General features: G+C 39.4%; 1 protein-coding gene across 1 annotated transcript; it reads right to left on the bottom strand.

The window, feature by feature from the left end:
* Window positions 1-661: 661 nt before the first annotated feature.
* Window positions 662-24,329, bottom strand: scinlb (scinderin like b). Its single transcript, XM_061694614.1, has 17 exons — window positions 24,226-24,329; window positions 19,464-19,651; window positions 15,658-15,812; window positions 11,470-11,631; window positions 9,911-10,060; window positions 7,935-8,024; window positions 7,570-7,702; window positions 6,982-7,070; window positions 6,645-6,860; window positions 5,610-5,731; window positions 5,436-5,526; window positions 3,768-3,938; window positions 3,514-3,688; window positions 2,619-2,734; window positions 2,455-2,532; window positions 2,278-2,338; window positions 662-1,331 (listed from the first exon to the last, which is right to left on the bottom strand). Exons 2-17 carry the CDS (start codon window positions 19,642-19,644, stop codon window positions 1,171-1,173), a joined length of 2,151 nt encoding a protein of 716 aa, XP_061550598.1. The 5' UTR covers window positions 19,645-19,651; window positions 24,226-24,329; the 3' UTR covers window positions 662-1,170.
* Between the last annotated feature and the right edge of the window lie 324 nt (window positions 24,330-24,653).

Below are 24,653 nucleotides of genomic sequence, written 5' to 3'. Positions count from 1 at the left end.
AATCCGCCAAAGTGTCAGCTCATATCACAAAATACTCGTAAGTCGGTCACTCGTAAGCCAAGGTATCGCTGTATTCTTCAAAGCAGACTGTAGTCCTATTAGAAGGCGCTTAAACTGAAGTGCATTTCAAAGTCATTTTCTCTCTGACAAGAAAAAAGCTTTCAATGGCAAATTGGCAACTTCAGGATAACTGTGGACTAGTAACTAGCACATCTGGCTCCCAGTTCTGAGGGTTGGGGTTCGAATCATAAGCGTAATTTACAGCGGGGACATGTACAGTACCAAACTGTTTTAAAAAAAATAATAATAATAATAAAAAAGTTCAAACCGCTGTTAACAACATGCAGTTTGAACCTCCAATTCGAATTCTCTCAGGCACCACTAGAGGGAGCCCGCACAATACCACACTTTGAGAGCCACTGCTCTATACTGTTGTTTTATTTGTATGTTCTCCCCGTAAATTTTCCTCGGGCCTACTTCCACCTTCTAAAAACATGCATGTTGGAAAGACTAAATTGCGACTGTGAGTATGAATGGTTGTTTGTCTATTTGTACCCTGCAATTGGCTGGCGACAACTTGAAAAGAATGGCGAATAAATGAGGGGAGTGCTTCTTTTGTATGATTGCTTAGTTGATTTGTTTCGTACACGTACAACGAGTGTTTCAACTCCAAAGAGTTTTATTTCAAAGCCACCCATGACAGCATTTCATGGATACAGTGCTAAATTGTGTGCATGCATAAACTTAAGACGTGTTTCACATCACGTTAAAAATGGAGCATGCAACCTCTAGTAAGTGCAACAATCTAGTACTAAAAACAATAACACAACATAGAAACAATGAGGCAATGGATTAAATGTTCTGTATGGCGGTGGTACAAAGATTGATGATATATTAGTAGATGAACACCGCTGTCTTTCAGGTTTTTTTTTAACGAGAGAAGGTGGCAAAATGAAGATGACAAGTTGTTGATGCAAAAGATAAATAAACCAATTATTTCGACCAATTATAACATCAAATAAAGAGGTAAAGTATTATTTTCTAGAATACTTCACCGCTCCCTCACCTTTAAACCTGATTACAGTTTTGGTTTTGGCACTTAGGAATTAAGAGGTAAGACAACCAAAAGGGAAAGGTGCAAAACCGGCCAAAGACGTTGGGGTTTGGTGTTCAGAAGCGAGCGCGGATTCTTTCCAACGGATCCGTCTCCCACATCTTGGGGTCCCAAGCATGGAACCAGCCGGTGAAAATCGGCGGTTCTGCTCCTTGTTTGATGGTAGTGATGGGCAGCCCCTTGCGGCCGGACGGGTCTGAATCCAGATAGTCCCTTGCTGTAGGAGATGAGTGAATGAAAAGATTAGGATGTGATGAAAAATAAACCAACATTGCAATAAATATCTTTCTGAAAATGTACATTTTATATGTCCAACTGAAAATGGAAAGGACGAATGATACGAGGATTCAAGTCTAATATTCTCTCCCTTGGTAAATGGGTGGATAAGAGGAGGGAGAAGGAATCAAAACAGCATTTACGTCCCGAGCAGTGTCTCTCCACATGAGGGGCAAGGCTGAAAAACAACATTTGAAAGCCTGTGACCTTCAATCCCTGAGGGAGCACTCTAATAATAAGCCAACGTGGGTCTATAAAGGATAGCCCTGCTTGGACTCGGACTGTACAACTCTACAATCTAATGAGATACAATACAAAATGCTGCCTTCACATAGATAATACTCCATTTTGATTAACACTAACATTCATTTATTATTGTGGCTATAGTTTGCAGTGGTGTGCAACTGAGAGGAGTTTCTTATCAAAAATCTTTTTTTTCGACATCTCGTTGTACCTAATAGTGTGTCCACAAACTACAAGCCACAGTCAATGTCATCCAGAGACATCGGACATGCTGACATCTCTCATCTGAAACATTCTCAGGCAAAGTGTGCGCATCGACGTCTTTGCCCTTTTACATTTACATTGTCACTGCTTAAAAAAGGCCACAATGTGAGGGTAGGGTGCTATGTGACGTGCCGATGGGTAAGGTGCACATCTCTTGAAAACTCCATTTAAGATCAAAAGGTTAGGAGTCATTTGATACGCTCATTGTTCATTTTTAAATGATGATTAGTGGGGGGGTATTGAGTGAGAGTTTTTTAGTGTCTCTGAGATCTTTGTGTGTGTTGTGTGTGTGAGAGGTAAATTTTATTGTTGGCCTATATGAGACCTTATACATAGCCACTTAAAGCTATTTATGGTTTTCTACTTTTTGTACAACCAACCTAATTTGGGAGCTCCAGTCCTTTCCTGTGCATTAGCTTCATTGCCAATCCAAAGGAAGAGCTGCATGGAAGAGAGAAATACTCACTAAGCCCATTTTGTATAATCTATAATCATAAGGACATAAGTGAGAATTGCATCTACAGTCTCAAAACATAAAAACAGAGTGGACATCATACTTGGCTCCAAGTGTCCAGAATCATGACATCATCAGTGGCCAGGTCAGACTGAGTAAAATCTCCTGGTACTTCTTCAACCTGAAAGGAATATAAGGAATACACTGTAGTGTGCCAAACCATTAAAGCACTACGTATATTCACTACTGTATTATGATTTCAGGTACAATGAGTCTTCCAGTTTTGTTGGAGCAGCCAAACAGACGCGGAGGCTTGATCACGTTCTGCAGAGTCTTGGACGTCTGGTATTCCTTCTTGCCACCGAGGGTGGACCAGAATGCAGCTGAGAGGAAGAACAATAGTATATACTCAGCACAGTCGCACACTCAGTCCTAATTTAATTAGTTCTGATATACAGTCACAACCCACTTCATTAGGTCTCCGTGTCTGTCTGTCTGTCTGTCTGTCTGTCTGTCTGTCTATCTGTCTATCCGTCCATCCATCCATCCATCCATCCATCCATCCTCTGACTATCTTATTGTGCAGATGTGCTTAATGTAGTGACTGTTCCTGCATATAACCAAAGACAATAATCAAGTGTTACCATTCTAGTAGTAAAGATCTAAATGGTACAGATTTGCGGTTAAGCATACGCAAATTCGCCTATTCCAGGGATGGCCACACTTGGAGTGGCCCCCTCAATTGATTATTATTCTTATTTATTTTTATTTTTTGGGGGGGGGATTTAACGTGGTAGAGGAAATATTGAGGTCCCTATATTAATTTTTTAAACATTAACTCGCCCAAGAAAATTGCAGTCCCATCTTTCCCACTGGTAGCGCTGACAAAAAATTGTGGCCCCCGCCATCATGTACGTTGCCCATCCCTGACCTATTTACTGACTTTTGGGGATCTATCCACCGTTAATTGCTGAAAAACTCACCATTACTAATATACAAATATTGCTTTGGCTTCAATTAGCCACGTCTAATAGAAAAAAGTAGTTTGCCGCCATCTTGAGGCATCAATAGTCAATAACAAACCTTTTTGGGTGAGCATCAAATTTTTTGCTATTCCATCAGGGGTTCACTGTATTGTCAGTCATTCCACAAGGTCACCCACCTGGCTCTTTTCCCTCGGAAACATGGCTGGCACTTCCTCCGAGGAAGTCCACCACGTGCTTAGCGGCTTCCATCTCGTCGGCGCTGGCACCCACACCTCGCCACACAAACAGACCGCTTGGCGACTTCAGTACAAACACGTCGTTGGTGTTCAGGTTGGAAGCGGAAACGTCAACCTGAAGGAACAAATGACGACCAGTGAAAAGTGGGAATCTTTACAGTGGGTTGACTAACTCTAATAAAGGTACTCCTCACCTCCACAGCCCTGGTAGCATGGGAGGTGCTCTGCCGGATGTGGAAGAGGCGAGTGCTGCTGGTTTGAGTCTGTCCACCTTTCCGTGACGTTCCTCCGCTGTGGATGATCATGGGTTTGCTCTTGAACAGACTCATCAGGTGGGGGGGCTCCTGGCCCTGAGTCACCCTCACCTATAGATCACAGTGAGCGCTGGCTTCAAATTACCTAAAAAATATATACTTAGCTCTCCAAGTACCACCATCATGACCAACATTAAAATTAAACACCTCAAGTGTTTATCAACAAGGCAGAGGCTTTATTACTAAAAGTATATTTAATATTATTGGAAGCCACATAACATTTTGTGTAAATATAGTAAATTAAAACAACTAAATATAGTTATGATTAAATTAAAATGTATTGCATATAAGTTAAATAAAAATTGTACCAGTTCTAACAGATTAAATGGAAATGTGTTGCACTTACTGTAAATTTAATACAACTGAGTGTAATTAACAAATGCACTCTACTGCGTTTTAAAAAAAGGTCTAAGCCACTAAAACATTATGCACAGCTTGAACATTTAATTCAGTGATTCTTTGCATACCACTAGAGGAAGCCCGCGTACCACACTTTTGAGATATACTGGGCTAGCTAGAACAAGGCAGAATTTGTTGCCATGCAACCCCTCATAATCCTAACAGCAATTAAACATACATCCCATGCGTACCCCTAAATTCTATAGGAATTTAATAAATGCCTATTTTTGAGAAACAAAACCTCATAATGTTGTGATAAGAAAGTCATATTTTTTTGCAAAAAAACTAAATATCCAGTCAATCAAATTTTATAATTTTATGGGTACACACAGGCACACAAAGTTTACTTGCTAGAGAATTTAAGCCTACCACACATTTGCACACAATCCATTACATATTTTTATGTTTAACTGACAAATTACTTATTTTTTATTTATGAGTAACATAGTTTGTAGCAGCTTCTCCTGGCCATGTGGAATAACTTAATTCATTGATAATAATTAACTTGCCATTTAGAGCATATAATCAGTAATCCATTTAGCAGAAATTTGTGTTATTATTACTGTTGGTATTATGATTCACAATAATCATGGTATGAAGACGCTTAAGCAATGGCCACAGTTAGAATTGATAGAAGAGCGCTCTCTGTTGGCCATTCAAAGGTGTTGTAATTTTCATGGCTGAAGAAAGTTGAGCGAAGCCACTTTCAATGAATGCTGCTTGCCTCTCTCACCCATACAATTGCATCCATCCATCCATTCTCAACACCACTTATCCTAGTTAGGGTCACGGGGCACTGGAGCCTATCCCAGCTGACCTCAGGCAAAAGGCAGATCGCCATTCAGTCGCAGGGCACATATAGACACGGACAACCATTCGCACTCACATTCACACCGTCACTGAGTGGGAACTGAACCCACGTCGCCTGCACCAAAGTCAGGCGAATGTACCACTACAACATCAGAGACCACACAACCCTACAATTTCTGTCAAAATAATGTGTTTCTGTGCCTTCATTTAATTAACCTTGGTTGCCTGCAACTTTCACCAAGTACTTCTTATATCATCATACTGATTGTACAGACTACAGATTGTTAAGTATTAACATGATCAAGAGGTGTAGTGTACAATACATCGACAAGCTCTAACCTGAACCGGTGATCCTCCCATTGAGTCATCCAACTTAACAGTGAGGAACGCTGAAGCAGCCAGTTCGTCCTGTGTAGCCTTCAGCCCCTGCCTGACAAAGTCACACGTACAGATTAATATTCACTTTTAAGTAGTTAAGTAGTCAAGAACCAGCAACTCCATACATACACATACCAAGTGTATATGATTTGTCCCGTCTTGTAGGTGTAAAGGATGAGGTAACAGTCTCCACCATAGAAGTGACCATAGGATGCGGGATCCACAGGAACCATTTCACCATTCTCCGCACGCCAAATCTACAAACCACACCAGATCAATTTGGACAAAATTATTTTAGATTCCATTAAATACACATATTTCTCACACACAAGGTACACCTGTCCAAATCCAAGAAGAGCGAAGAGAAGGAGGTGCATCAAAAATGCAGGTGAGGTTATTGATGGCCTTGAAAGTAAGCAGGAGGATTTTGAAATGTATTTTAGATTTAACGGGTAGCTAATGGGTTTACTAAAGAAGTCGAGCTGGTAAATGTAATTTCAGCCGATATAGCCAATGGGAATGAAATGTGCGATGAAGAGGAGGGGCCCCAGGAAAGAGTCTCGGGGCAAACCGGTGGGGACTGCTGAAGGGTGGGAGGTGAATTATTTACGATGAATCAACTTTACTTAATATTTACTATCCATCCATCCATTTTCTAAACCGCATATGCTCACCAGGGTCACGGGTGTGCTGGCGCCTAGCTCAGCTGACTTCGGGTGAGAGGCAGGGTACACCCTGAACTGGTGGCCAGCCAATCGCAGGGCACATATCGACAAACAACCATTCACACTCACACTCACATTCATACCTACGTACAATTTAGAGTCTTCAATTAACCTACCATGCATGTTTTTGGGATGTGGGAGGAAACCGCAGTACCCGGAGAAAACCCACGCAGGCACGTGGAGAACATGCAAAACTCCACACAGGTGAGGCCGGATTTGAACCGCGGTCCTCAGAACTGTGAGGCAGATCTGCTAACCTGTCATCCACCGTGGTGCAATATGTACTGTATTTGACTAACACTGTCATTGAATCCTATTTTGTTGTATTGTGGATTCAGTTTGCAAAGTTGTAGAACTGCATGATGGTGATTATTGATACAGCTTTTAAATGTACTCTCATTATTCTATATTGTTGTTGAGTGTCTATGCCCCATGGGTATTTTACCTGGAACTTGCCCTTGCCATCGTCTACCATGCCATGCTGAGCTGCCATGGCTTTATTGGAGTGCAGGCTGGACGCGTCAAAGGGCACCTGGTCCACTTTAGCAATTCGGCCAATAGTGTAGGCCTGACACGGCCCGGTGGTCTCGTCTTTGTCCTTCCAGTCACTGAAGAACTGCTTGAACAAGATGGTCTCAGCTCCTGCTGGAAGTACTTGGAGCTGCAAGAGGAAACAAGAAATACTGTATTTGACTTAAGTTTTTCTGGGCCAAATTGTTTGGTTGTTTATAGTTGCAGAGTAATGTGGCACAATATAGTAATGAAGTGAAGTGCAGCAATACCTGACACTTGTTGCTGTATCCTTTGTCTTTAATGAACTTTTGGCCTGCAGACATGGCGGCTTTACGCTCTGACATGTTGGCTTTTGGACCTGATTGAAGGCCATGACAATGAGACAAATGAATATCCAGTCCACTCACTGGACACGTCATTAGGTACACTTGCGCAATCTCAGCTCATCAGATTCAATAAAAGAGGTGGATCAAGGAGTTCTCTGTTGGCGTATACACTATCAGAAGCACTGACCTACATCCATCCATCCATTTTCTGTACCGCTTATCCTCACTAGGGTCATGAGCGTGCTCGAGCCTATCCCAGCTATCTTCGGGCACAAACAACCATTCACACTCGCATTCACACCTACGGGCAATTTAGAGTCTTCGATCAACCTACCACGCATGTTTTTGGGATGTGGGAGGAAACCGCAGTGCCCGGAGAAAACCCACGCAGGCATGGGGAGAACATGCCAACTCCAGACAAGCGAGCCCGGGATTTGAACCCCGGTCCTCAGAACTGAGGCAGATGTCACTGACCTACATTTACAACCTAAATTCTAATATTGGTTCCATGGATTTGTTATACGTAATTACCTTTCCAAACAAATATGTTCTTGTCTACTCCATTATCCAGAATGTAACACTCCTCGGGAGACAGCATGGCCTGTTTAAAGGGGCTGGATGGTGCCACCACAGACAACTTCATGGAACCTGAGGCATCAGAGATCTGAAATGAATAGAAAAATGACAGATACAATGGCTGTATCAGAACTGGCAAAAAAAAAAGTTGCTTTCTCATTGTATTAACATTTTTAAAATGCAATAATAATGGTTGTATTTTTTTTAATCAATCATTGTTCAATTGTTAAAATCCGTTTTTTCCATGCTTATTTTACTCAAGTTATAAATTGAAATATGGCAAAATCCACGTTTACAAAAAAAAAACTTATTTTCTTTACCATGTAGAGGGAACCCTTCTTCCTATTGGAGGCTTCCACTTTTTCATCATCAGGAGTGCTTGGTGCAATGGTAGTTTTGACTCCCAACACCTACAAGAACCAGAGGAGTTAACTACAGATCATCAATATATATTTTTTTTTTATTATGAGATGCACTGTAAAGTACACCTATACCATAACTATAGGGTGTATCAAACATGTACAAACAGATGGCTCAATGTACTGTATGTTTCTGTTGGCATTAATTGTAAACAGACTTGATAACAAAGGAAAATTGATCCTCAAATCCCACTGGAAGTTCGAAAAGAGTAGAATATTATGTATTATTTGCATCATAACCATTATCTTTGTATTATCAGCCTGGGACAAAACAGACATCAGTTAAAGGCATGGCATTATGTCATGGCATTCTTGTTAAACCAGTGGTTCTCAAACCTTTTAAACAAAGTACCACCTAAAAAAGGAAGTTAACATGGATCTTTGACTTCTAAAGCCGTCAATGACAGTGATTAATATTACTTTTACTATAACATGCAGTTTGTTTTTGTTTGTAACTTTGTTATTGATTTATTGTTTTCAAAATTGTGCTGTTTGATTGTCTTGTGGGTTATGTTTGTTCTTTATTTATGTACAGCACCTTGTTTCAGATGGAGCTGTTTTTAAAGTGCTCTATACATTTAAAATATTTGAGTTAAACAGGAAAATTAAAACATCTGTACTTTAATTAAAAAAACAAATAATCATGAACTAATAATAATAATAATGCATTACACTTACAGCGCTTTTGTAGACACTCAAAGACGGTTTACAATTGCAGACATTATTTATTCCCTCCACAGTCACATCTGTCGCCACAGCCGCCCTTCTGCCCTTTATTCCGCACCTCCGACCACCACCAAACATCCAAGCACATTCAGTCATAGTCAATATGGGTTAAGTGTCTTGCCCAGGGACAGGACGACGACATGCGCTCGTTGCAGGGCGTACTTCTACCCTCTGTGCCACGTCACCCACAGGCACAAAAATAAAGAAAAAAACAATGACCTAAATGTTTAAAAACAAGCAGTTCTTAAAGATTAGGTTCAAATGTCTTCAACTTTGATGTTAAAGAGAGAGAACCCACATGCCACTAGTGCTACTCGTACCACATTTTGAAATCACCGAGTTACATAATGTGCGTACATGTTGTGCATTTCGAAAATAACCCTTGAAAGGTCACTAACTAAACTGTAACCCCAGGAGTTTACTGTACAGTAGACCCCCTCACTATTAACAAATTAATCTTATGTTTTTAAGGAATCCCAGTTATTCATGGTAACCTATGTGTGTTTTTATTACCCGATCACCCACTTATTCGTGGAAACACCCACTTATAAAGAATTTTTCCACATGCCGATTATAAGGAAGTGTCAATTATTTGCGAATTTTCGCTATTCGGAAGGGATAAGGACCTAGTCCCACCGCGAATAGTGAAAATATGTGAATAATTAGAAGTCTCTTATTAACGACTGCATTTCAATATTTTTCTTTTACATGTTGTGCCTGTTTATTTTTTTTAATTATTTTTAGACACAGAAATAAATGTAAAAAAAGAGGTCATAATTCCAATGCGGCCTGACAGTCCCAAATAAGGTGTAAAATATTGACAGAATTTTGAGATGCCATGTATATTTTCCCCCCAAAAAAAGGCCCTTTGTAGCCTCTCATTAGTCTTCTGTAGACTTTTTTCCATCCTCCCTTCAAGTGTTTACAAGGCAGAGAGTTGGCCCCAACTTGGCCCACGAGCAGCTCATTACAAACGAAAGCATTGTGTGTGTTTATTCCCACGCTGACCATTTCACTGGACGTGACACGCATCTTCACAGCTTACAGCATCTGCTCACAGGAGACCACATTTGGGCTCAAACATCAAGTGCATGGCTGGGCTCCGCCAAGGGAGGATGAGAAAATTGTTTGCGTGTTTGTGCCGCCGTCACCTCTGTGATCTCCTGTGACTCTTGGCCCTCATCCACCATGTGCAGCTTGGCTCGGCCGTTCCTCTCGTTGTCTCGGATGTGTATGGCCACGTGGGAGGCCTTCAGCTTCTCGAAGCGGTTACACTCGCTGCCGCACCACTGGTAGATTTCCTGGTGACACAAGACAGGAAAGAAAAACAACATTGATTGATCGCGGGAGAAACATCTGGGGCAACTGTTTGATGACAAAGACACAAAGATCATTTGCGTTTTTATGACAAAACGAAGCAGGTTGAAGACTCGACATTGTCCATAAGTGTGAGTGTGAATGCGTGGTCTACCAAAGCCGGGTCACCAAACCGTTTTGAAACTGAGAGCTACTGTAACTCTTGGGTACGGATTCATGCAAAGGGCTACTAGCAGTTTGATACATACGTTACAAGTTTACTGTCAAACTAAACAAAAGACCGAGAATCTTCTCAAATTACCTTTATACATGAATACAAATAACGTTATTCACCTGTGTGAAGACTGATCATGTTAATGATCAATTATCAACAATGATTTAACAAAGTAAAAAAACATAAAATAGTAATAAGCAACATTTTATTTTTATAAACCTCTGCAAAATGTTCACATTCTCAAATGATCACTTCTATAACATTTCTTATAATCACAATGCCATATCACTGGTGAGCTATTAAGGGCAACATGTTGGTGACCCCTGGCCTATTCAGTGAACCCCAACTATTCGTGAAGGACAGGACAGGCCCTGCCATGAGTAACAAAAATCTGTGAGTCAATGAGGCCCCTGCTAAAAAGGTTTATAATTGCCTATATATGCCACAAGATGGCAGAAAAGCACTACTTTTTTTTTTTTTAATTAGGCAAGACTATAGAGCCTAACTAAATTAAATTTCTCTCAATTCAAATTAAAATTCCTAACTCCTTGGCATTAATATGCCACAAGATGGCACCACAGCAATACTTTTAGACAGGGTTTTAGCCTGCTCAAACACAGCAAGTAGGTGCTTTTCAGCAAATAAAAAAGGATAATTTGCCAATATGTGGTGGAACACTATACTGTCATATTTTTTTGCATTTATTTAGCTGTTTTCCCCCCAAAATAGATTTATGAAAACATCAGGTATTCATTTTGATTTATTTTTCATTCATTTATCTCATCGACTAATTTGGTGTACCCCGACTCCCACCCGAAGTCAGCTGATGATTTATTGTATATGATTAACGAAAACATATTTGTAAAATAAACCATTTTAAATACATATTGAATTTTTAAAAATCTTATTAAATAATTGGCGAATTCATAATAATTACATTATTAATACTACAGTTGAAAATGAGCATGATTTATTTTATCTATTTATTTATTTATTTTTTACATACACATTTTATTTCATTCCATCTACGAATGACATTGCCCATCTGTGTGATTTGTCTAAGTACTTCTTGGATTATTGAGTGTATCGAGAATATGTTTGTGTCTCAGCATACAGTATACGACCTCTCATCCACAGTCATACAGTCATCCAAACTAAGTGAAATGTCAGCAGGCTTACCTTTCCCAGGTCGATAATGAAGCAGTCCCCCTTGTTGAAGCTGGCCCAGGCCAATTCCACCTCAGTGGCTCTGATGGCCCTTCGACCTTTGACGTGAAGCAGTCGTTTCACGTTCACGTCATTGGTCACGACGTGTTGAAAACCAGATGCCACGCCACCTTTCTGTGAGAACATGCACAGACTTTTAGACACCTGACATAGGGGATTCAACTGAAGAGCATATGTGAATCAGGTCAAATGAGAATACTGAGGTCCGAAATACAGTTAAGCCCAAAACCTATTCATATCCTGGCCAAATTTGGAGTTAAACTGCGTTTTTATTTGGTGAATCTTTCAGCTGGAAATGACACAAGAAAGTAGCAAAAGCTGTCTAGAGATATTATCCATATACAGTATTCATTTTGTATGGCGCTTGCTGTCTTTTGGCTCACAATACCTCCTTGACACCAATTACTGCTTTCCTATTAGCCAGGGCTTTCATGCTATGCTGTGGTATCTTAGGGCACTACAGAAAGACCAAAAAACACACAAATAGTTGTTTTTTTTCGGTGAATAGCTGAGGATAGGTTCCAGTGGAAAAAAATGGAAATAGGTGAATAGCAGGCGGAACGGTGGTCGACTGGTTAGAGTGTCTGCCTCACAGTTCTGAGGACCGGGGTTCAATCCCCCCGCCTGTGTGGAGTTGGCATGTTCTGCCCGTGCCTGCGTGGGTTTTCTCCGGGCACTCCGGTTTCCTCCCACTTCCCAAAAACATGCATGGTAGGTTAATTGAAGTCTCTAAATTGCCCGATAATTCCCACTGTCTTGCAACATTTTGGTGCCAAGAAACTGTCTCAGTGGGTTTAGGATCTTCATTAAGACAAAGTAGTGCTTTGCCACCAATTTGTGGCCTATTGGTCGCAAGAAACTGTTTACGTGGGTTGAGGAGATTATTATAGACAAAACTAGTGCTTTCCCACTATCTTGTGGCATCTTGGTACCAAGGAACTATGTTGAAGTAAGTTGAGAAGCTTCAATTAGACAAACGTACTTCTTTGCTATCATCTTGTGGTATCTCTAGACAGTTATAAACCGTTTGGTGAGGGTGTCTTTTATTTACAGATTTTCGCTATTCGCTGCAGACCTTGGTCCCTATCCACCGTGAATAGTGGGGGAACACTGTACTTTCGTATTGTGTTGTCACTATTTGTCATGACTTCTGATTTCATATTTTATTTTAACAGTCAAATGCAGGGTCATTTGTGTATATGTAATAATATGATGCAGTGATTATACATTTACTGTATGATTTCCACAGTCGTGACGGCCCGCTGAGGGAAATCAAAACTACGATGTGGCCCGATGTGGATAATTTTGGGATTAACTGTACATGACAGGGTTGGAGGTTTGTTTACTCAGATGTTTTCATGAAACAAAGAGGTCACAACTTATAGCACAGTGAGAATGACTTGGATTTTACACAACACTGTAAAACGCCATCAACCCAAGAGACATCGCCCGAATCATCAAGGAGGAGGACCTGTGTTGTACCTTGGAGGATGAACTGTCTCGTAAAGTGCCGTCCTTTGAGAAGCCGTGAAGCAAAACAAGTATATTCACAAGTCACGCAAATGGAATTTACAGCAATTGAACAACAGACATACTGTATGCTCATTAGTGGCTGAATGGAGACAAATCAACAGGCCTTTTAGTTCATGAGAGGACAAACAGCATTTCTTCTTGTGGAACAAAGTCCCACTTTTCCCACAGGGTCTCGCCACAGTCTGGAGGAGTGGCTTCAAAAATGAAACCACATTCACACCGCCCGCCTTTCTCAAGAGCCGGGCCGTAAAGTTTTCCATGGCAACAATGTGGCCAGTGTTTGTTCTGATGGAAAGATTGATTCCTAAAAGACTCACCAAAATTATGGCAGAATGAAAGTACACAGTGTTCTACCAATAAAAATAGACCACAGCACACTTACAAAAAGTGGGCTTTAAAATTACATTATTTTTTTAAATCAAATGACGAATACACTGTGTTACTTAAGTTAAGCACAAAGATCTGCTAATAGAAGAGGAAATTGTGACTTGGCAAGATTTCTTCAAACAAGCATTTCTTTAAAGCCTTGAGCTAATCAAATCTCAATCACAAGTGAAAATACCTTATTAAGATTTTTAAGGGGGGAAAAAAAGAAACTTACATCTTCAACTACATTTCATTTTAACATGCAGGTCTGTGTCATACCCATTTAAGTGTTAATTTAGACAACAATTGCCCAACCATCCATCCATCCATCCATTTTCTGAGCCGCTTCGCCTCACTAGGGTCACGGGCATGCTGGAGCCTATCCCAGCTGTCATCGGGCAGGAGGCGGGGTACACCCTGAACTGGTTGCCAGCCAATCGCAGGGCACATACAAACAAACAACCATTCGCACTCACATTCACACTTACGGGCAATTTGGAGTCGTCAATTAACCTAGCATGCATGTTTTTTTGGGGGGGGTGTGGGAGGAAACCGCAATGCCCGGAGAAAAGCCACGCAGGCATGGGGAGAACATGCAAACTCCACACAGGCGGGGCCGGGGATTGAACCCCACTCATCAGAACTGTGAGGCAGATGCTCTAACCAGTCCAATTGCCCAACCACCATAGCTTAATGAAATGTGAAAGTATGAATTACTACATTTCCCCCGTGAGGCACTATGAATGTACATTCTTTCACCATAAGGCTTTAAATTAGCCTGTGCACTACAGACGTAAATGTAAAGTAGAATGTGGAATATAGTACTTAATTTAAGCAGAATAATCTGCTAGATTTTCTAAAACAAGTCAACATAGCTGGCCTAAAAAATATATATATTACCCATTACAATAGAATTATGGTATTTCTTATTTTAAGCTAAATGTACTCATAACAAGTAATAAAATATCAATAAGTTATAATACTGTGCAGTGTTGTTCATCTTTAACTACAATAAATAAAAAAACATTTTCCACCGTTAATTTTGATGTCTGATCATAAAATGTTCATGAAATAACAATACCACCAATTCACAAATTTTCCATAAATATGTATTTAAATATACAGGTACTACCTTCACTTATTAGAATAAGGGTATAGTATCAATTCTGACAAATTGTCCTTCCTCAGGCACCATAAATGTACATAAGGCGTTGTGTACATTAGTTGTGTAAATTAGCCTGTGAGGGTTTGAATGTGTCTGCTTGCATGTCAAACAAACAACAAATGTGTCTTTTTTTTATGGAACATCCTGTCTGACTGTGTTTTTTGGTCAAGGTTCTTGCATAGAGAAAATGAGTGTTTTTCCAGATAATTATAGCCAGCCAAAGTTAGAGGAGGAAGTTTGGGGTTTGAGACAACGAGAAACAGACGGGCAGTCGAGAAGCGGCCTTGCAACTTGTTGTGGACGCAGTCACGCCATGGCATGGAAACACTGAAGAAGGAAAGTGAACTTCAGACTCATCAGCATAACTATGCGACAAAGTGTGCAAGGAGACGACAATGATTAAACCATGGAGATATATTAAAGTTGCTGACACACAGCCTCTTCCATTGAAGTGATTCAATATAACAAGCTGTAGTTTTTAATCCACTCACTGCTCATCTAACATGGTCACAATATGGTAGGAGAAGGTGCTCTCACTTACTAACAACTTTTTTATTCAAAAGTTAGCCCCGACCTTTATCTAATTAGTTTTTATGGCTTGGTATGTGCAGAAAGATTATCTAAAAAGTCATTAGGTCGGTGATATTTCACATGATTGTGTGTCTAATTCAGCTTGTTTAGCTAGTCTGCCCCCTAAAATTGGTTATGCTAATTAAAATGTATTTATTCATTTCTTTATTGCTTTATCTTATTAAACAATTGGTTAATTAATTTATTGAAAATTATAACATTAAAAATGTTAGTCTGCAATATTTTTGTATTTATAACATTAATTGGATTGAATAATAATTATTTTCTTTAATTTAACTCATTAGACTTGTATCTATGTGTAAGTCAAAACAAAATATACTGTATGAGTAATGTCATAAAAAGAATACCGGTACATTTTTTGGGGTGACCTAGTAATTTTCATTCAGCATTAAAGATGACAGGTCTACTACTGTGGAGGCCAGTATTGGAGGAAATACAGCCCATACTTTGTACATACAGGGCTTGTAGTTTTGTGTGGAGCTCACCTTGTATGTGACGCCCATCTTGAAGTAGCCCAGGAAGGTGTTGGACTCGCTGTTCTGCACCTCGCGGAACTGCACTGGCCCGCCACCCAGGAAGTCGTCCAGTTGAGTGGCGAAGATGGCTGCCGCGCCGCTCTCGTCCTGAGAGCACTCGTCACCTGGAAGGGAGTCACAGTGGTACTTTTGACTTAAGAGTTTAATTTGACTAGACTTGTAACGCAATTTACCGTAATTTCTCGTGTTTAATGCGCACCCATGTATAGTACGCACCCCAAAGTTGACCTCAAAATTCTGGAAAACCCTTCTACGTATGTATAATGCATTTTTACAATGCATGATTTTGCTTCTACCCAGATGATCAAATCAAAGTATTATCTGTATGTTGTAGAATTTGTAAAATTTGTAATTGTAGAAAATTGTAGAATTTGTAAAATGTGTACAATTATTTAAAGAAAACATGAAGGACCAGGTGAAACACATTTAATTTTATTTTAATGGGATTCAAATTAGATGGTCAAGCATTTCAGAAAAGCATTAGCATTAAACAAAATATAACCATAAAGAAATTTATGTAATGGTTGTTCAGTCATCAGTCATATTAAAAAAAATAATAAATATTTCACAAATTCTGCCAGGGTATGTAAACTTATGAGCACAACTGTACATATATGAAGTTATAAGTACCCCTGTCGTATTGGAATGAAAGTGTAGGCTACACCTTTTTTATAACCACTAGATGGTGGTGGCATATGAGAATGAAAGTGTACACCTTTCTCATAACAACTCGGGGGCGGTGGCATTTTTGGGATAAATGTCTATAGCTTTTTCATAACCTGTAGATGGCGGCATACATTTATAAAATGGGAAAGTTTTTCCCTCCCTATTGTCCCCTATACGTATGTATAATGCGCACCATTGACTTTTGACAATTTGTTGGGGGGGGGGGGGAAATGCGCGTTATACATGAGAAATGACGGTACTTCCATCCATTTTCTTTACGCTTAACCTCACTAGGGTCACGGGCTGCTGGAGCCTATCCCAGCTATCTTCGGGCGGGAGTCGGGGTACACCCTGAACCGGTCGCCAGCCAATCGCATGGCACACAGAAAGAAACAGCCATTCGTACGCACATTCACACCTACGGGCAAGTTAGAGTCTTCAATCAACCTACCACGCATGTTTTGGGGATGTGGGATTTTTTAAATCTTAATGTGTGGGGTCTTTCACAGATAAAAGGGTTAGAATAAAATCCTTATGTGTGTACCAGGCCTGTACCCGTGTATTTCATTCTTTCAGTGCTTCTATATTAATTTCAGTGATGTTGTGAGCACGGTGCGGTGTCCTTACGGCACCTCTGATTCAGGGATGGAGACTCTTGACTCACTTCAGCCACAGCTGCTGGATGAATAACGACACAGTGCAAACTTTCCAGTCATTCTACAAAATTGCAAATCATTCAAATCTATGTAAGAAGGAGGGACTCCTTTTTGAAAGTTGACTTGCTATACAGTGAACCCCTGCATATATGCGGTTCGGCATTTTCAAATTTGCTGATTCACAATTTTTGGGGGGGAGCCTATCTCTGTTAGTCACTTTAAAAAGTCATCCATTCACTGTTTTGGTGCTCAGATATCACTCAAGTAAATTACAGATGCCTGAAAATTTTACTTAAGTAGAGTAATGAAGCATGTGTACTTGGTTCCCACCACTGGCAATAATACAATTGAATCCTTTCTACTCCTTACTGCAGTATATTTCAGTCTAGACTCTTTTTTTTTTTTTAAATGTACTTTTACCAAAGTATAGGAGTTGAATGAGAACTACATTTGGGAGATTCTCTTTATTTATTCATTTATTTTTTTACACAAGCATGTGTACTTCTACTAAAGATGAGCGTGTGAGTCCATTTGCCAAGTGGGATTTTTGCAGCTACATGTTAGTTGCAGAGGCCCATCTGTCTGCTGGCAAACATGTACGGGCTGGTTCCCGTCCCCCGTGGGTATTCCCGATGTGACTCGGGCTGATTTGCTTGACATTTGCAGAGCATGAGAAAAAGATCACGTCGACACCAGACGACAGTAGTATGTCAAGCTTGTTTGAATGTGAAGAGAACTGAGACTGAGAGTACAAAAAGAGGGAAGTGCGGATTCTCACAAACAGCTGCAACTTTTTGAGCACCACGGCATGAGTGCTTGCGGAACTTTGTTTCAGTATTGACGTTGTTTGCCTGATCTGGTCTATACGCACACAGGATTATGTATTATGTAACGTTCAAGTGCCAGAAGAAGCAATTCTGCTGATGTTAAATGGGCTTGTACAGGCTATGACAATAACGAAGGATTGCACTGAGATTAAAATCAAAAGTAAAACTGACATTTTTCATATATTTTTGTATTTTATTTTTATTATCCCTGCAAAATTGTTTTAAAAAATAATACAAATACAAAGTTTATTCATACAAATAACAATCATTGCCGATATTATGTCGTGTGTTTGTGGCAAAATAGAGAATATTAACTTCATTTTCTTTATACAGTACAAACAAAGATTTAAATATAAAAAAATATCTCCAGTTATAATGATAAAGTCCATTATTCAACTGTAAAGCTTTTTTTCAATGGTTCATGCCTGCTTCATCCCCCAAGTTTTATGTAAATTATTTGAGTAGCTTTTATGTAATATTGCATTACATAAAAAAACCTGTGGCACAAAAATCATTAGCTAACTTGTTTCATTTTGTTATTTACCTAAACTAAAGCGTGCCACGGAGTGTTTCCTAATTGAGTTCCTGTTTTGAAAACACTTGTTTTTTCTGCAAGATTTCACAGTGCAGCAGCAGCAGCAGAATGAAACCAAGAAGTTTCTGTATTGCACCAACACAAGCAACATGCAGTAAACAAAGTCAAATGAATGATGATTGCTTGTAGATCACATTCTTTCATCCGGCCCACTGAGCATTTACAAGAGCCAGAGTCCTGTCAATTCATTTATCGAATTAAATAAATGTTGCGATTATTTCCATTCACCACCATTTTCCGCACCGCATTTCCTCACGAGGGTTGCAGGCCTGCTGGAGCCTAACCCAGCTGACTCTGGGCGAGAGGCCGGGTACGCCCTGAACTGTTCGCCAGCCTATCGCGGGACACATAAAAAAACAACCAACCATTCGCACTCACATTCACACCTACGGGCAATTTAGAGTCTTCAATTAATCTACCATGCATGTTTTGGGGATGTGGGAGGAAACCGGAGTGCCTGAAGAAAACCCACGCAGGCACGGGGAGAACATGCAAAGGCCACACAGGCGAAGCTGGATTTGAACCCGGGTCCTCAGAACTGTGAGGCAGATGTGCTAACCGTCCGTGCTTAATTTATTCTAAATAAAATTTAAAATGTTCGAATAAACTATTTTACATATTTAATATTTGCATGTATTCAGTTAAATAATTGGTAAATGTATTTTTTGTAAATAATACAAATAATAAATAATAAGAAAATTGTACATATACATTAAGGTTTTTTTTTTTTTTTTACTATTTTGTTCAATAAGTGGTAAATTAATCTTATTACACAAATACTAAATAATTCAATTAAAACAAGATAATTCATTCTTAAAACAGGATAATTTATAATATGAGTCTCTTATATAACATTAGAATGAACTATTTTACATATTTTACCTACAAATGCAAACTATTTCCAACGAAGTAGCCGCCCCATCTGTCCGTTTGAAAAATGAAAAGCGGCACAAAAGTTTGCCCGCCCCTGCTGTCGATGAAAGCAAGTTGTGCTGTGTTGTATTGCGTTACCCAGCCACATGTGTATGTTGTATGCGGGCGCCGAGGTGGTGAAAAGCAGCAAGTAAGCATCTCCGCTGTAGAAGTTTCCATGCAGAGCCTTCGGAACGGGCTTCAGGTCCAAGTTCTCGATGCGCCACACCTGAAGGCCGGGCTGCTTCCCTGCACCTGCAAACTCCTTATGGGACACCATGATGGCTCTACCAGCGAGTGGAGACAAAGAAGAATGCTGAATGAATGATTTTGCATTGCAAAGTTCTGCACCAGCAAACTTGCAAATCAAATGTAAGCACAAAGGGGAAACTTGGGCAAACAACGGAGAGAACACACTACATGCATGTTCGTGGCTTCCTATTGTATAGAAACATTATGATCACATTCTCTACAACTGTGCTTCTCAAACTTTTTACACAAAGTACCACCTCAAAAAATTCTAAGTTCTCCAAGTACCACCATAATGACCAACATTAATATACAGTCACATACGAGTTAATACATTAAAAAAGAAAAGGCTGAGGTCTGGTTCCTGAAAAGTATATTTATTGTAAGCCACTGAACATAAACGCTGTGCTTAAATATAGGGGGAAAAAAACTATATTTAAATAATGATGCAATTCAAATTTTGTATGCAAATGCATTGTACTTAGAAGTTAAATACAACTGACGTGCACTTGACAAATGTATTGTACTCGATAAAAATAAAAACTCAAGTCACTGTAACATTATAATCATGCTCAGTTGGAAAATTAAGACTGCCCCTGAGACGTCAGCTGAGATAGACGCCAGTATACTCACAACCCGAGTGAGGGACTTTAGTATTCGTACGATTCAAACGTATTGCACATAAGAGTTCAATACAAGTTATATCAAAAGAAATACTTGGGGGGGAAAAAAACGGTCGAAAAAATTTATGCACATTTTAAAAGTTAAATACAACTGAACTGTATTTAACAAATATACTGTATTCAGTTTAAATAAAAGTTTCTCCATTTCTTTTTCAAAAAGAAAATCTACGAAGGAACGGCTCATAGTTTGAAAAACTCAGAAGTTGGGGCACTAGTAAGTCAAGGTACCACTGCAATTGCATAAAATCAGTTTTTGTTCCATTCTTGGTTTATTCACATAAATTTCCTTTAATTCCCGCAGAAACCTTGCAAACATAGGCTTTTCCCATGTTTGTACGACAACTGTTTGTTTAAAACCAGACATACTAGATATTAAGCATGGAAGTATTCTCCTCTCGCTGCGTCTGTATAAAAAAAAAATAATAATAATCGGTGTTGTCTAAAATACCTGAAAGCCATGCTTGAGTAAAAGTATCTTTATAATAAATAAACTTGAAGACTATTACTTGAGTAAAAGTCTTAAGTAGGTGACATTAAATGTACTTAAGTATCAAAAATCATTTTTTCACATTAAACGTACTTAAGCATTGGAAAGTGAGCAGTTAAGAGTTTTGCTTGTGTTTTTGTTGATTTTAATTCTATCTATTTATTTAACTTCAGCGGTGCAGTAAAAATATCGACATGTTGTCTATTGCGAAAAGTCATCTGGCACATATTAGCCTCTCCAACACGGTAACTATACGTATCTACACAGCTGCCAATGCACAGAAATTCACTTCCACAACAATTTGTCCAAATTTGTCTCAATTTCCATATTTTCAAAATGTTGTCAAGTACATTACCGCGGGACAGTTATTGCAGTATACAATGTAATAGAATGAAAATAATTCTGCATACTGTTCAATTGCACAACATAATCATTACTCTATAATCATCATCGTTAATAAATTATGGCTTCAATATTTGTTATTTTAATGTTTTTATCCCATCACCCTTTTAATTACGGACGCAGATGCAGTCTGAATAAAAGATTTTGACGCGCCATCGTCAAATATATCTGTGTGTATGGATTAATTTGCCTCTAACAATTCTGTTTTCATCCTTGGTTTAAAAAAAAGAAAAGAAAAGAAAGTCTATTAAATGAGATTAGTCAGATCTCAAAAGTCAATTAAAACTCAGCACTCTATTTTGCAAACAAATAAATAAAATTGATGATATATTGAATTGGATAGTTTATGCATGGAGAATAGTTGAGATTTCTATTTTGTAAATGTACTTGTATAGATATCTTCTCTTGCATGCTATTTATGTAATAGATTTCCTATATATTTCCTATATCCTCCATCGCTATTGGAATGATGGAAATGCCCACATTGTGGGACTAATAAAGGTTATGTTATCTTATATTACAAGTATTTATTTAAAAAAAATTTCTAACCTGACTCCGTTCTCAGATGAGTTTTCCAGTGACGTATGAACTCATTTCTGGAAATGTCCACAATATGCCGAACTGATGCTTGTTGTGAAATTCGCCGCCACCATCTGGCACTCGTACCTCAAACGTTTGCTCGCAGTTCAGACAACTAAACTGTCCGAGCCATGGCTCGATCTCAATAAAGTGCCACTGCATTCTTTAAAAAAGTGATTTTCGCATTAACCTGTTGTTCACAAAACTCCCCAAAAAAGCCACTTTTTTGAAAGGATTGTAAGGACAGTGCTATGAAAAAGGTAGCTTTCTGAGGTTTTGTGAAAATCGTTTTTTTTCCCCCACACACAAAAAAACTGAGCGATGCGTATGACAATTGCCCATGATTAAAACATGTCAAGCAAGCATAATAGCAACATACCAAATAAACTTTTGCTTTGGCACACTGGCTTTTGCCTAAACCCATCTGCCAATACAGTCGAGAAACTGTGATCTGTCACAATGCCAAAGATGCGAGCGAGATTATGCGATTACGCAAGAGCCAGATTATACATTTTATTGAGGCATCAGGATTTTTGGTCAGTTTTTTTTAAACATCAACCACACACACAAATGCATACAGTGCACACAATTAACACTTTTGGGGAAAGCCCAAACTCTTGCATTTAGAAATAATCTTGTAAACAACAAACATCATCGTAAAGCCCCACTAATGTGTCTCGGTCGGCTGTGTGCTGGTTTTATTGCACTGCTCGGGTTACAAATGCAGGAAATCGCTTTGTAGAGTAACTGGAATAGATTCTGATTGATACATTCTGAAGCAAGCACTCAGCTTGGTTCAATTCTTAATTTGTGCCAGCCAATTGATCGGCAAATACCACACAAAACAGGTATAACGGGGACGTCAAATACTTTTGGCTTTAATACCATTGTCATAAACAACTGTTCAGGAGTGATGATGTGTATTTTATAATTATATATGAATTTTAATTTTTATTTTGACCATGAAATAGGTATAATGTGCGCAGGCTGTACTAATTTGGGGGTTTAATGTCATTATCACAAACAACTGGGGACATTGAGGTATGTGAATGGAGCGCACCATTGCTGAAACATACAAACGAGAATGTCGTCTACCTTTTAGAGAAGGTGCAATCCATTCAGTTAACCTACTGTCCAGCAATGCTATTATTATCCATCCATCCATTTTCTGTACCGCTTATCCTCACAAGGGTCGCGCGTGTGCTGGAGCCTATCCCAGCTATTTTCGGGCGAGAGGCAGGGTACACCCTAAACTGGTCGCCAGCCAATCGCAGGGCACATATAAACAAACAACCATTCGCACTCACGTTCACACCTACGGGCAATTTAGAGTCTTCTATTAACCTACCATGCATGTCTTTGGGATGTGGGAGGAAACCGTATTATTATTACTATTATTATTCATTTGCATTTTTTTTGCGCACATTACACCTTCTTCTAGGCCACAAATGAGTATTGTGTGCTACTAAATACTAAATTGTGGCCAAAATATACTAATTCGTAGCCACAGAATAGGTAGAACACGTGTGCAAAGTACTAATACCTGGGTTTAATACCATTAGCATAAACAACTCAGGATGTCTGGTTTAGCAAATGGAGGGCACCTTTTGCTTAAACCTGCAATAAAGGAACTACCTCTCCGTTTCAAGAGAAGGTGTACATATTTTGAGCACATATTATACCTAATTTCTGGCCTCAAATTAACATTTTGTGGCTACTAAATACTAATTTGTGGCCACAACATAGGTGTGATGTGCGCGCTAAATAATAATAATAAACTTCAATATTCCTTACAATTTCTCAAGAAGGTATGCTCCGTTTGCTTACACACGTGTCCAGGAATGATTTTATTCATTTGTACTTTCTACGTACATACCTTATTAGTGGGCGTCATTTTGCTTCATTTTATTGCTAATAAATACGAAATTGCATCCACTACATAGGTATAACGTGCGCACGAAATACTAATTTGTGGGAACAACTTGGGACGTCTTGTGAAGCAAATGGAGCGCACCTTCGCGTTGCCGTGGTATGAAGGTGCGCTCCATTTGCTTGCGCAAAAATCCAGGAATGATATTAACATTATTTGCCACAAATTAGGGTTTTATTCGTAATATGTTACTATACTGTGTCCACATTTTAAATGTGCCGAGGGCTAAGTAAATCAAATCCCGTGAGAGTGTGGAGCGACATCACTGTTGCTACTTGTGTTCCATGAGGAACCTCACAAGGCTTTCAAGAGGAAACTCCAATCCAAACCCTGCACAGTGCCACTTTTATTACGTTACATAACGATTTACGCTCCCTTCGTACTTTTTTCTTTTAACCTCAAGGCGAGGAAAGTTTGTTCTTGTAACATATAAAAAAAAAAAAAAAAAATACAAGAGGATCTTTGCAATAGTCAACCAGAGGAAAAGACAATAATGAAGAAATAAGGTTACAAATGAAAGACTGGACTTACATTTGGAGAGGATGGAAGGACAGAAGTGTTGGCGGAGGCTGCAGATGTGGGAGTGATCCGGGAGGGAGGGCTCGCGCGCTCGCGTGCGCGTGCGCGTTGTCGGCGGGGCGGGGGAGAGGCGCTTTGATTGGCTGAGAGAAGCAAGAGAAAACAAATAAATAGCCAGATGCTCTTTTAATAAGACCCACAGCCTGTCTTTAATAAAGTGACTGATAGCAGATGATGGCCACTTCCTGCTCTTTTCCGGATGTAAAGTGTGTTCAAACAGGGAGGGTGCAAAGTTCACCGAGTTCACTTTAAACACAAGAGTAGCAATGTTAGCACCGTGGCTGTTTGCGTTTGAGCTCGAGGTAGTCGCGTGTGTGGCTGAAAACAGGAAAATGTTCGGCAATAATTTTTGATTTTTTTTTTAGCCCCCCCAAAGTAAT

Source organism: Phycodurus eques, chromosome 13 (genome assembly GCF_024500275.1).
Source record: "Phycodurus eques isolate BA_2022a chromosome 13, UOR_Pequ_1.1, whole genome shotgun sequence".
Classification (NCBI taxonomy): domain Eukaryota; kingdom Metazoa; phylum Chordata; class Actinopteri; order Syngnathiformes; family Syngnathidae; genus Phycodurus; species Phycodurus eques.
Note: the sequence above shows the minus strand (reverse complement) of the source record. Positions and strands in the feature narration are given on the sequence as shown.